The sequence below is a fragment of the Columba livia genome, chromosome 2 (assembly GCF_036013475.1).
Source record: "Columba livia isolate bColLiv1 breed racing homer chromosome 2, bColLiv1.pat.W.v2, whole genome shotgun sequence".
Classification (NCBI taxonomy): Eukaryota; Metazoa; Chordata; class Aves; order Columbiformes; family Columbidae; genus Columba; species Columba livia.
In genome coordinates, this window is record NC_088603.1 from 69,118,626 (window position 1) to 69,130,702 (window position 12,077).

Here is a 12,077-nt window from a genome sequence, read left to right on the forward strand (position 1 = left end):
ACATTATCTGCTTAAATAAAGTTCCTTTGAAAGAGTGTATTTTCATTTCAAGAGAAAGATTAAGCCTTGCAGGAATTTCTGTTGTGGAAATTATCTGTTTATCTTGAGTTGGGAGTCAGTCTCTAGCTGTTGTGATTTCAAAAATGTAACCTCGTTAAAACCAGTGCCTGGTTGCCTGCCTCAGTTCGCATATTCCATGCGAGAGCTACTCTCTCTATTTCAGTGGCAATGTTTTGGGTCTGGATACCAGAAATCATGGACTTTTACAGGGTTCTTTTGGGCATACCAGGGGAGGACCTGTTCTGAATGATGGCGGGCATGAGGCAAGACAGAAAAGGAAGGGGAAGCAACTATGCCTGATTTCAAGAAGGAAGTCTTGAAGGAAACACCTTTGGTTCTTAGGGGGAAGAGAATTAAAAGAAAAAAAAAAAACCTGATTGTTTCTTTGTTATAAGGAAACCAGTGCTGCAATTTTCCAATCCCCTGAAGCACTTGACAGTGTACTCTGCTTGCCTGATGGGGCTGAGGACCTGAGGGGCCCCAGGGACAGACTGGCCTCCCTGGTCCGGTCAAGAGACCTTACTGCCTTCCTGAGGATGACAGCGCTCACTTTCTTCACTACAGACATTATACAGGTTCAATACTCACCTGAATTGAAGAAAGAGCCTCCAGAAAGACCCCAAAATAATGGTTTTACTATTGCAGATAAAGGAGGATTTGCAAAGAGCCAGTAGCCTAGAAGCTGGAGCTGAATTTACCCTTTGTGCAAATAAAGGACACATGGTTGACCATTATTGATCAGATGAAGCAAGGTCACAGAGCAGGTAATGCAGGCCAGACTTCAACGTGATCGCAGCAGTACAGCTGGCGAACCTAAAGCCTGAGATTTAACAGTGTTACAGTCTCAAAGAGCATGATTCTAAGGGAGCAATAGCTGTAAAGGGATACGCAAATGTCTGAAAGCAAACTGCACTAACCTTGCTTGTGCTACTGGCCTAGACCTAACTAATGTTTTTTCTCCTTTTTTTTTTTCTTCAACGCATAAAAGGAAACACTTGCTGACTTGTATTTATTTGATCAGATTAGAAATAATCAGTACCAATCCAGAGCTCCAAATACATGTGTCACAAATTCAAAATCAAAGTAGAAACAAATGAGGAAGGCTGTCTAGATACATAGGATTATAATACTTCAGGCTGAAGGGACTCAGCAAGTAATGCAGTAAATATCACTGCCTCTGTACCTTTCCCTTCAATAGCCTAGCAGAGGAAAGAGGAGTGTCGCATTTCAGTGTGTCCAGAGAGCTAACAAATCTGGTTTCAGGCAGATTATAGGAAAAGTGCAAGTCTCTGTACTATAATAAAAAAACTATGTGTGAAGACCAGCAGTGGGACACAAGCCTGCATTAGAAAGAAGCACTCTCCAGAAGCAGCTAGCTGGGTTCATCTATTCCCAGGATTCGGTACCTTCTTGCTGCACACACGACACGGGCTTGTTGCAATAGGTAGACAGAAATGCCCGCCTACCCTGCCTGAATCACTGAGTCTTTGTCAAACAACAGCAAGTTTTCTGTTGCGAAATGTGACTGATTTGCGGTATCCTGGAAGGCTGTCCAAATCCGCAGTATTTAACATATGTGACATTTAAAAATTATTCATGCAACAGATATGTTTTCCTTTAAAACCTATTCCATAACTGTTTTTGTTAAGGATTCTTGCAAGCTGCGTTAGAGTCCTAGCTGCTTTCAGAGGGAGGACACCAGAGGAGAGGAGTGACTGACTCCAGCACGGAGAAGTCTTCCACTACATTCCCATAGAAAAGGGAGATTTTGCAAAACTGAACCCTTTCAAAACCCATCTGCATGGGCAGGCTTAGAAGTCTGGAAATCACATGTGCTTGCTTTCACGAACTCCTGCGTGACTAATAAAGTGATGATTCCCTGTTATTTTCACGCTTAAGTAACAACTCAGCTGCCCTGCAAGCAACGTGCAATGTTCTATTGCTAAAGTAATAATCACTTCGGCAGCATATTACAGCTATTTGCACAGCACTTAACAAGTGGGATATGACACAAACTACTGCTTAGGCTCAAAACCATTTTTCAGAATTAAGAATTTCTATGCAAGTCATTCATCCTGTTATTTTTTTTCCCCCCAGCAAAGTACCAATATGAGAATCCCCTTCTCCATGGGTCTCCTTACGTATTTCAGCAACCGCAGATGTGCTAAGGTGGCTTAGTAAGCTTTAGCTACTTCTCCCCAGTCCAGGGTCTTTGGATGCCCCGGCAGAGCAGCAAACAGCCAAAGAACAGGTACTGAAAGTTAAATTTATTTTGGGCAGGAATCCTGCCTCTTGTACAGATCCAATATCTGGTGTTGTGCTATAGCTATGTCTCAGGTATGTCTGATTTGCTGAAGGCACATCAGGGACTTCAGCTGCAGGTACGTAGCATGCAACACATTTGACGATTCAGTGCCTGCATGTGTGCTGTATGGCGCTTACACCCACGTTTTTGTTGGGAGGTAATAACTGATGTGGGCTTTAAGCTCGTACTACACTTTCACGGGGTGCAGTTGTACCCATGCAGCTATGTGCCCATTCCTTCCTTTCACAAAGGGATACCATGACCATCTTTGCTAACAGGTTCTCTACCTGCTTTCTCACCTTATTCAGGTGCAACTGATAAGAGCTTAGGAAAGCCAGCTAGTCCAAAACTGTAAGTGTCTACCAGCTGAGTGCCCCGTTTCAGTTGCCTAGTTGCTCTCAAGCACTCCAAAAATGCAGACCAAACAGAGACCATTGCACTTGTTTTCTCTGAGCTTCATTTCTCCACCTGTGATGTAGGAATACTAATACATACACTTGTCTTCCTTTGTAGGATGTCCATATTGTCAAAGAATGGAAATTGCACTTATTTAGGTCCTTCTCCGTGCCTGTTAACAAAGCACCATTGCCTTCAGAAGCATCTTGTTAGTGATGTAGTTTTTTGAAGCTTCACTGGCTTCCCCACATCTCATCCACACTTGGCATACACGTTGTCTAAAGAGGGCTCTGGAAACTGGAAAAGTGTAAAATCAGAAAATGTACCAAATAGGCTCAGAGAGTCCAGGTACAGATACTATTTCCACTGACCAGAACAAAGACTGGCTGAATGCATCACGAACCCTTTGCTAGTACACATGGGCTACTTTTCTCTAGTTGTCTGTTGCACTTTGTATCATTTAATACTACAAATATTAAAGCAGTTCCTGCCTTTAGAACCCAGACCAAGAACTTCATGAGTTGTCTTGGTGGAAATGCATTCAAAGAGACACTAAAATGAAGCATATGGTTCTTCGCAAGGACAAATTCCTGTTGGCGTGCGAAACTGCAAGTCGTGTGGCATTAGATGTAGAAAACGACTTGAGCAACTCAGCTCACACATCCTTTCTTGTGCTGCATATTGAAGCTGTGGATGAGTCAGTTTGGCTGAGTGGGAGAACCAGACAGGTCTGAATCACCACTTTTTCCTTGTCTCTGAAGCACTATTATTTCCATGCAAATAGTTTCAAGTCTCAAAGCCATGGAAGCAGCCCAGTACTGGTGATAACAAACCTCATACCCAGAAGGATCCAAGTGGTTAATGAAAATGCACAGCTGCATCATGTTTGAAGACACTGATTTATGTAAAAGGAAATTAGCTAATTAATCTTAAAATGCTGGAACTTGGGAAGCGTTTGGAGAGGCAGTAAGCTCTGTTTCAGGATTTTACTGAAGCTACATATTATTTAGCTCTTTCCATTGTTGTTCAGACCGATATATGAGAGGTTTGAGAAATCCAGCTGTGGAGTCTGACGGGATAAATGTTAAAAAAGTCTGAAAAAGACCAGATATTTCCTTTAAACACAGGGAAGGAAGAAAGAAACAGTGTGGGATCCTGGTACTCTATCAGATGGATAGTCATCTTTCTGTTGAGTTCAGGAGGCTCTAGATAGAAACCTCTGCAATACATGGGAAGACACCTTCACATATTCAGAAAGTAAACTGAAGACTTTTATCTGCTGTTATATATATCTGGAAAACCACCAACTTTCTGCACTTTACTTATGTCAACAGATAACAAATATTTGCATGTCACGTATGCTTGGTTCATCCTTTTATATCTTTTAGATATCCTTTTATGTATCCTTTTATATCTAGTACTCTTGAATCACTAAGTACTTGTCCTGGTTTTGTTAGAAAACAAGTTTCTCTTTTAGTGAATTTGCCTGTCAGCTAAAGCCTTCATATTAACTGCATTTTCCTGGAGAACCAGATGCATGTTTCGGTAAACATAGCAATGGAATGCGAAGTTATTGATAAGGGTGGATGGACATCTTGTGAGGGAGCAATGAGAAACAGGTGACCAAGGAACTGACCAACTTTGTATAAAAGTGGGAGATCGTGAGGATCTTGTCCCTTTTTGTTTCCCTTTTGCTTATGGCCGACATTAGGAGAGGACCTTGCTAGTCGTTCCTGCGAACTGAGGCCTAGTGAGAGACTGAATCCAGCTCCGGTTGGCTGCAGAGTCCAATCCAGGACTTTGGGTGCCGGCTCTGCAGTTGCTGAGACTTTCAAGATTGGTTTTGTATATTTTGTATTATTTTCTCTATTCTTGTTAGTAGCATTAGTAAAACATTTTAAATTTTTCCAACTCTCTTCTCTCTGTCCTTCTTTCCCTCTGGATCACCTTTCCTGAGTGGGAAGGGGGGAGAGGGAGGGGCAAAAGGGGGAAGTGAGGGAGGAGAGGAGGTTAACAATACATCTGCCAGGGTTTTATTGTCACCCCGCAATCAAAACCCTCGACAGTACTTTAATAATAACAAAACTAAATACAAAGCTAAATAAAAGTTAAATGAAAATAATAAAAAGTTAAAAAAATCACGGATTTCTGACTTTTATAATCTCAAAATTTAATTAAGAATAAACTAATACAGTTCTACAGAAAGAATTTTGTACAATATATGGAATTCAACTGAGAATACAGTTTCAAATCTTTGCAAAAAAAAGGTACCAAAAAGGTATCAGAATTCTGTAGAAGAGCTATTAACCTGGGATTTCTCACAGAATGTTGGTGATGTCGGTGATAGGTACATTGTAAACTAAAACAACCCAGACCTGCAAAACTCAACTAAATGTGTAAGAGGAACAAAATTGTGACTGCAACACTTTTATTAGTTTCCTGCTGGTTGCTTTTGTTTACAGAATTTAGAAATAGAAGAGGGACATGGGAGGCTTTTATATTTCTTTCTACGTGCAACTTTACGCTAATAACTTATTTCAGGCTAAGAAAAATCCCAAGAAAGAACAAAATTATTGTCCCTCTGAGAGAAATCTGTGCATGTGTGTCTTCTCTAACGAAGCTTTATCAACTTTAAGAACAAAATGCTGGCTATCTTGACAAGGCTGGCAGGCTTAAAAGTGGAAAGATCTAATATACAGAACACTGGAGGCTTCACAGTTCAATACACACATCCCAGGGAACCTTGGTCCTAGTTATACACATCTTCAAAGCAAAGCACTTCGCTGACACCTTAACTGTTTTTGCTTTGTACACAAAATCTTGCTCAGGTATTATAGCATTTCAAGTCAGGAGTAACTGGCAGCGCTAGTGTTGTGGATTTCAGCACAGATTCTGGTTTGGCTCATGTTTGCAGTCACAGTGAAGACATGGTCTGCATTACTGAAATGTCAGTTGTCCTTCATTGCCTTCCCTCAGTCCTTCTGGGTGCTGACGAGGACAGGCAAGTGTAGCATGGTGGCCTTATTTCACACGATTAATTGAGAAAGAACTGCATCCTTCTCAAGTACAAATGGTATGGAGTATGTGTCCAAAAGTCCCTGCAACAAAGGAGGGGCAATACAGTGTCACTGCAGATGCAGTAGTTCAGATTTGACGTTGTCATATGTTCAGTGGTTGACTTGACTACTGGAGTGCTGAGACCTAGGTACCACTTGCTCAGCTGAAGCCTGCAAAGCTATGTTACAGTAACTGTAAAAAAGAAAATGTTTTTAAAAGTAAGGCAAGGAAAAATTTCTCTATAGGAAAAGAATGGATTTAGCACAGTGTAATCATTTCATTCCTTAGCACTTAATTCCCATAAATTTCTCAAAACAATGACCTTACATAGATCTTCATAAAGTGGCTTGTGTCTACTAAAATAATAAAAGTTATGTAATGACTAATTCAGCATACAACCTCTATTTCTTTTCAACCTTCTCATATTCACCCCATGCTTGTAATCTGGCTGATTTCTTGGGGTTTGTTGTTATGTGCAGACAAGCAAATACGACAAAACAAATAAGATATTCCAAATTGCTCATCTTGGAAACACCCTGTATAAACAGGTTTAAATGTCTGATAAAGCTCCAATGCAATCTTTGTATTTTAAAGCAAGATAATGCCGCTGTGGTTATTTGACAAATGGATCTGGATTGTGTTTCAATTGTCAGAAGCCAAAGAGTATCCATCTCCTTCGCTTCAGCGCTAATAACGCGTGGAGAGCAAAACATGTTTAACTTGCAGCAATCCTTTCAGCGTCGGTGCTTTTCGTAATAAAGAAGTGTTTGCTGTGAGATGATGGCAGGGAAAAACAAAACAAACAAAACCAAAACAATAAAAAACAAACACCTCTTTATAAAGTATGGGAAAGAGTGCTGGCTCCCAAGGTTGATTTTTTGAACACCAGTGAATTACGTTTGCAACATTGTTCCTGGCACATTTCCATGAGACTAATATAGGAAACTTTTTCAATTCCTTTTGTCTTTTCTTTCCCTTTCCTTTCACCTTTTCTCTCTTCTCACTCCTTCCTGCCTTTCCTTCCTTACCCTTTTCTTCCTTTCCCTTAGGAAGTGGTGAAAAAGACAATATGTAGCGAAACAACATCTTTATCCTTACCCTTTAATTGGAGTCAAGAAGTTTCACGATTTATTTTTTAAGAGGGAGACAGACAGCAGTGTAATTGCATGGCATGCAGTGGAGCCACCCTGTTTCCAGACCACCTGATCTGTGTGTAGAGCCAGGGTGGAGGTTCATCCCCACGAGAACGAGCTCTGCATGGACCTGCACGGGGCCAAAGGGTTCTGCAGTCCTTGGCCACTCCTGGGTTCACATGGAAGCCCATGGTTTGGTAGGAGCACAGTTCTGGATGGAGGTCCATCGTTCCCCTTGGACAGGGATAAAGGTGGGAAGAGCAGGAGCTGGCATGGGGCACTGCAGCAGCACTGGAGGGTTTGCTCTTCCATAGTGCTGGGTTTGACTGGTCAGTCCTTCCAACGTGAACCAGCGTCCCAGTAAAGCTGCAGAGATATGATATTTGTAAAGGGAGCAAGTGAAAAACTGCCTGGTGCAGAATGGGTGGTGGGGGCCTTGGCCGGGCATCCTGGCCAGGCAGGTGTGGTGGCAGGTGTGGGTGGGGGAGCTGGTGTCCGACACTGCACACGGGGGTTCAGGGCCACCCCCTTGTGCTTTAGGACACCACACTTCAGGACAACTATCACAGGAGAATCTCAGGACCACAGAATCACAGAATGTCAGGGATTGGAAGGGACCTCAAAAGATCATCTAGTCCAATCCCCCTGCCGGAGCAGGAACACCTGGATGAGGTTACACAGGAAGGCGTCCAGGTGGGTTTTGAATGTCTCCAGAGAAGGAGACTCCACAACCCCCTGGGCAGCCTGTTCCAGTGCCCCGTCACCCTCACTGTGAAACTTCATCTCAAATTTAAATGGAAATTCCTGTGTTCCAATTTGAACCCATTGCCCCTTGTCTTACCATTGGTTGTCACCCAGAAGAGCCTGGCTCCATCCTCGTGACACTCACCCTTTACATATTTATAAACATTAAAGACAAGACAGAATGAAGGCCAATGGACACGACCAGCTCACGCCAGTTTGCCGCTGTGGCTCTCCCAGCTCTCCTGTGCCTTCGTCGGCAGTGCCCCCCACCGTGTCCCATCACCACGGCCCCTCCGCGGTCCTCTCGTGGGGAAGAGGTGGGGGGGTCTCCCGCCCCCGAGGCACAGGGCTGGGAAATACCTCGAAACTCAGCCGTCAGGCGGACAGGAAACCACCGCGGGCCCTCAGACACCACCTGCGGGGAGAAAGGGGGCAAGGGCGGCCCCGGGAGCCGCCCTCCCGCCGCCCCCTCCAAAAGCACGGGTGCCCCGGGCTGCGGGCGGGCGAGCCGGCGCCCTTCGACTCCCAGGGGGCGCCCCGCAGCGCCGCACCTCCCGCCGGGGCGGGGCCAGGGCGGGCGGCGGCCAATGGTGCAGCGGGGGCGGGGCGGGCGGTGCAGGAACACCCGGGAGGTGACAGCCCGGCCCCGCCCTCCTCGCGGCGAGCGGGCGCCCGCGGCGAACATGGCAGAGGAACGGCGCTGAGCTCCGCGCCGCCGCCCCCCGCACTTGTTGGCTGCGTCCGCCGGGGGAGGGCGGTTGTCCCTGCCCGCCCCTCACCCCCCTCTGTCCGCTAAGGGAGCGCAGCGCCGGCGTCTCCGCGGAGGCGTGTGTGATGGTGCGGGCATGGCGGGGCAGCCAGCGGCCGCGGCGCTGCTGAGGCGGGGGGCGGCTGGTCCCGGTCCCGGTGGCGGCAGCGGCGGCCAGCGGGGGCTGCCTCCCTCTCCTGCCCGCCCGGCGCTTGCCTTCTCCCGCCCCGGCCGGCGCTGAGGGAAGGAGGGAGCGCCTCGCCGTGCCGTGCCGCCCGCCTCGCCCCTTGCCGCCGCCATGCTGCCCGGGGTGGGGGTGTTCGGCACCGGCCTGACGGCGCGGGTGATCGTGCCGCTGCTGAAGGCGGAGGGCTTCGCCGTGAAGGCGCTGTGGGGCCGCACGCCCGAGGAGGCGGAGGAGCTGGCCAAGGAGATGAGCGTCCCCTTCTACACCAGCCGCATCGACGAGGTGCTGCTGCACCAGGACGTCGACTTGGTCTGCGTCAACTTGCCGCCGCCGCTCACCCGGCAGGTTGCCGTCAAGACCCTGGGTGAGTGGGGGCAGCCCGGGGGGGTGGAGGGTGGGGTGGCGGGGCGACTCGGCTTCGCGCTCGGCTCGGCTGAACGAGATGGAACCCCATCTCAGCGCGGAGTTTTTCCTCTGCTTTGCCTCCCCCCTCGCCCCCACCTTGCTTCTCCGTTCGTTTGGAGAGAGGCTTGGCCGAGTCGCGGGTGCCCGGCGCTCCCCAGTATAGCAGGCCGAGGGGCGGTGGGGAACGGCGCTGCGGCAGCCCGGGGTGTGACACCCCGCATCCCCGGTCTCCGCCGGTGTGGTCCTTGCCAGCAGACACCCGCCCCTCCGGGATGCTCGTGCAAGCCTGGGCAGAGCCGGGCCTGACACCCTGCTCGCGCAGCGGGGGTGGGAGCAGGTGTCATCCGTGTCGCGTTAAAAAGGAGGAAACAATCACCCTGCCTGCGTTTGGCCGGCGTTTATCATACGCGCCTGGCAGGGAAGCGGGGAGCTGAGCATCGCTCCCGCGGTGGGGGCACCCGTGCTGCTTGGGGGGCTGAGGGATGCCGGCTCAGCCCCGGGTTCCCAGCTGCAAACCGGAGAGGCAGGCAGGAAACGGTGACAGCAGAGGAAGCGTTTTTTACACCCGAGGTTTAATTAAGATCACGTACAAAGGGAAGGAGGGACTGTGAAAGCAGGCACGTACTGTTGTTAAGCTTCTCTGATTTCAGGCGTGCAAAAATGTGCCGCATCTCGCTTTCTCTTAGGTGAACCTAAGCCTGGGCTTTCAGCTTCCTGATCCTTAAACACTTGTTTTCTGATGGATTTTAGTGAGAGCACCCTGCGGAGTAAGGAAGTCTTAATTTATCCCTGCAAATGCAGGTAGGAAAAAGGTAAAAGTGAGGGGAAAATGCCGTGAGTCATCTTTGTAGCAGAGCGCGTTAAGGTGAACAAGCCAGGGTGGCTGGTTTGGCTCCGGGGCTGCAGCTATGTAGGCTGATTGTTATCGCTTTCAGCCTCATAAATGTGTGTGGCGTGTCGTAGTGTTACATTGCTACTGGCATTCTCATTAGAATTAGTTTCCATTCAAACGCTGCTGATATCACAGGCAGCTACTGTTTTCAACCTTTAAAATTAAGCAATTAAGGGAATTAAGGCAGTACCTAAAAACCCTTAAGTACAGTGTAGGCATTTGTCTGGAAGCCTTGCTTAGTGTTACTTTCTGTACTTGGAAATGCTTGTCTTTGAGTCAGAGTATTTGCTTGTCTTTATAATATACTTTTGACTTTTTCCTAAAGATAATAACACTTGCACCAGAAGCCTGACTTGCTAGCTGGAATGCTGTGTGAATGGATTTGTAATGTAGAAATACATATCCCTCAAAGCAAAAATAAAAGGCAGAGTCAAGGTAACAAGGTTTCACATTTGACGCACATCAATTTGGTGACAATTATGTCAGTTTTCCTGTGACACTTTCCTGCAGGTGTTGCTCATGCAAGTGCCCTGGCTTGCCTTTACTCTTGGAGGTAGAGTCCCACGAGGTTTCAGGCAGACATGAGGCATCTGGTACAAAACCAAAATTTCTGAAATAACAAAGAAATACAATCGGTGTGTTTTTTTTCCAGAGGGTGTAAGGTGGTATTATGTTTTGACCCTCTCTGAGTATTTGCAGCTAAAGTAGAAAAAAAAAAAAGTCTGTTCCTGAACTTGTGCTGAATTTATGAATGATACTGACAATTGATGTAGCTGATGATACTGATAACTTGCTGATGCAATCTGCTAGCAACAGGCTGGAGGGAAAAAAAGTGTTTTCTCCCTATTAATCAGTCCTGTACCATTCTCAGTTCCCTTTCATCTCTAGTTAATTTGGTTTCTTCCTGTTCCCCTGTTGTTGTTGTGTGTGTCTTGCAGGGGTAATAAAATGTGTATGGAAACGCATGGAATTGTCATTAAGTAGGGGTTAAAAATGTTACAAGGTGATAATATGCAACATGTGATTTTTTTTTTAGTATGTTACTTAAAGGATTATTATTTACAGAAATATCTCTTGAGCGATAAATAATGCTTCCCTCAGTTATTTCAGAGTTAATTTTTTTTTTTTTTTTTAAATTCAGATATTGGATTTATAACAATGAAAGTTCTTTCATGTTCATACAGGTGCAAACAAGGGGCTAGAGCAGTGGTTTCAAACTGTTGAGAAGAACACTTCCCTGCTATGAGCTCCCATCTCCTGGTCTTCCTTGTCCTTTGTAGCTTGGAACTGCTGTGCCAGGGAGTGATTATTTTGCCTTAATCACTGAATTTTCTGTTTTGAGGGGGAGGAGTACAATTGCATTAATTAAGCGGGGCTTTCAAAAGCCCCTGTTAAGCAGGGGCAATATTGCATAGATTGAGGAAAGCAGAAGTTGGAAATACATTCCTTACAATTATAAGGAAAGGATGTGGGTCTTTTTTTTCTTTGTTTTTAAAATTGATTATTTTGGGGGGAGTATGTGTTTTTGTTTGGTGGGGTTTTTTTGTTTTTTAATTTTTGCTCTTGAGATTTCGCATAAGAAACATTATGTGGCAGCTAGTGATAGGAAATGGACAGGGATACCAGAGGCTTTACTCATAGATGGAGGCTTCAGGAGGACTGAACATGATGCCCTGCATTGCAGCAGAAAAGGCTGAGAAAGACATGGGTTATTTGTTAATATGCCCAGGTCTGGCTTCCATATGAGGAGAGGCATATCTGGCCTGTGAGGAGACAGGGAACAGCCTTTTTTTTGTACCTGTGTTTTATTTTAAATTGGCTTGTTGCCCAAAGCTGTGTTTTCATTTGAGGAAGCTTCATTATTAAGAAAAGGCTAGGGAAGCAGTTGATGGTGTTTCTGTTGTCAGTCTGTGTTTACACTGTAAATTTGCAGTGTGTTCAAATCCATTCTGGCCTATTTCTGATGCGGACTCTGGAGATGAAGGTGGGGTGACACAGGTGTCCCTGCAGCTGCGTTTAACTCAGACCACACAATGGGAGAAACTGGGTTGCTTTGTTTTCACTGGTACCTCTGACATGTAGATCTGTTACTGCTTTAAACATATTTTTGGCATGGTGGCTTGCAAGCTGCTATTAAAACACAAATGTGT

At 46.1% G+C, this 12,077-nt stretch overlaps 1 protein-coding gene across 3 annotated transcripts in view; it reads left to right on the forward strand.

Moving 5' to 3' along the window:
• The first annotated feature begins 8,336 nt into the window (after positions 1-8,336).
• Positions 8,337-12,077, forward strand: part of GFOD1 (Gfo/Idh/MocA-like oxidoreductase domain containing 1) — a 74,157-nt gene continuing 70,416 nt past the window's right edge. The window contains exon 1 of one of the 3 annotated variants that reach the window (XM_065052397.1): positions 8,337-8,994. In XM_065052397.1, coding sequence (XP_064908469.1) covers positions 8,742-8,994 — 253 coding nt within the window. In that variant the 5' untranslated portion in view covers positions 8,337-8,741. Of the gene's footprint in view, positions 8,995-9,815; positions 9,848-12,077 lie in introns of those variants that run through there. The other 2 variants (XM_065052399.1, XM_065052398.1) reach the window with 2 other exon arrangements.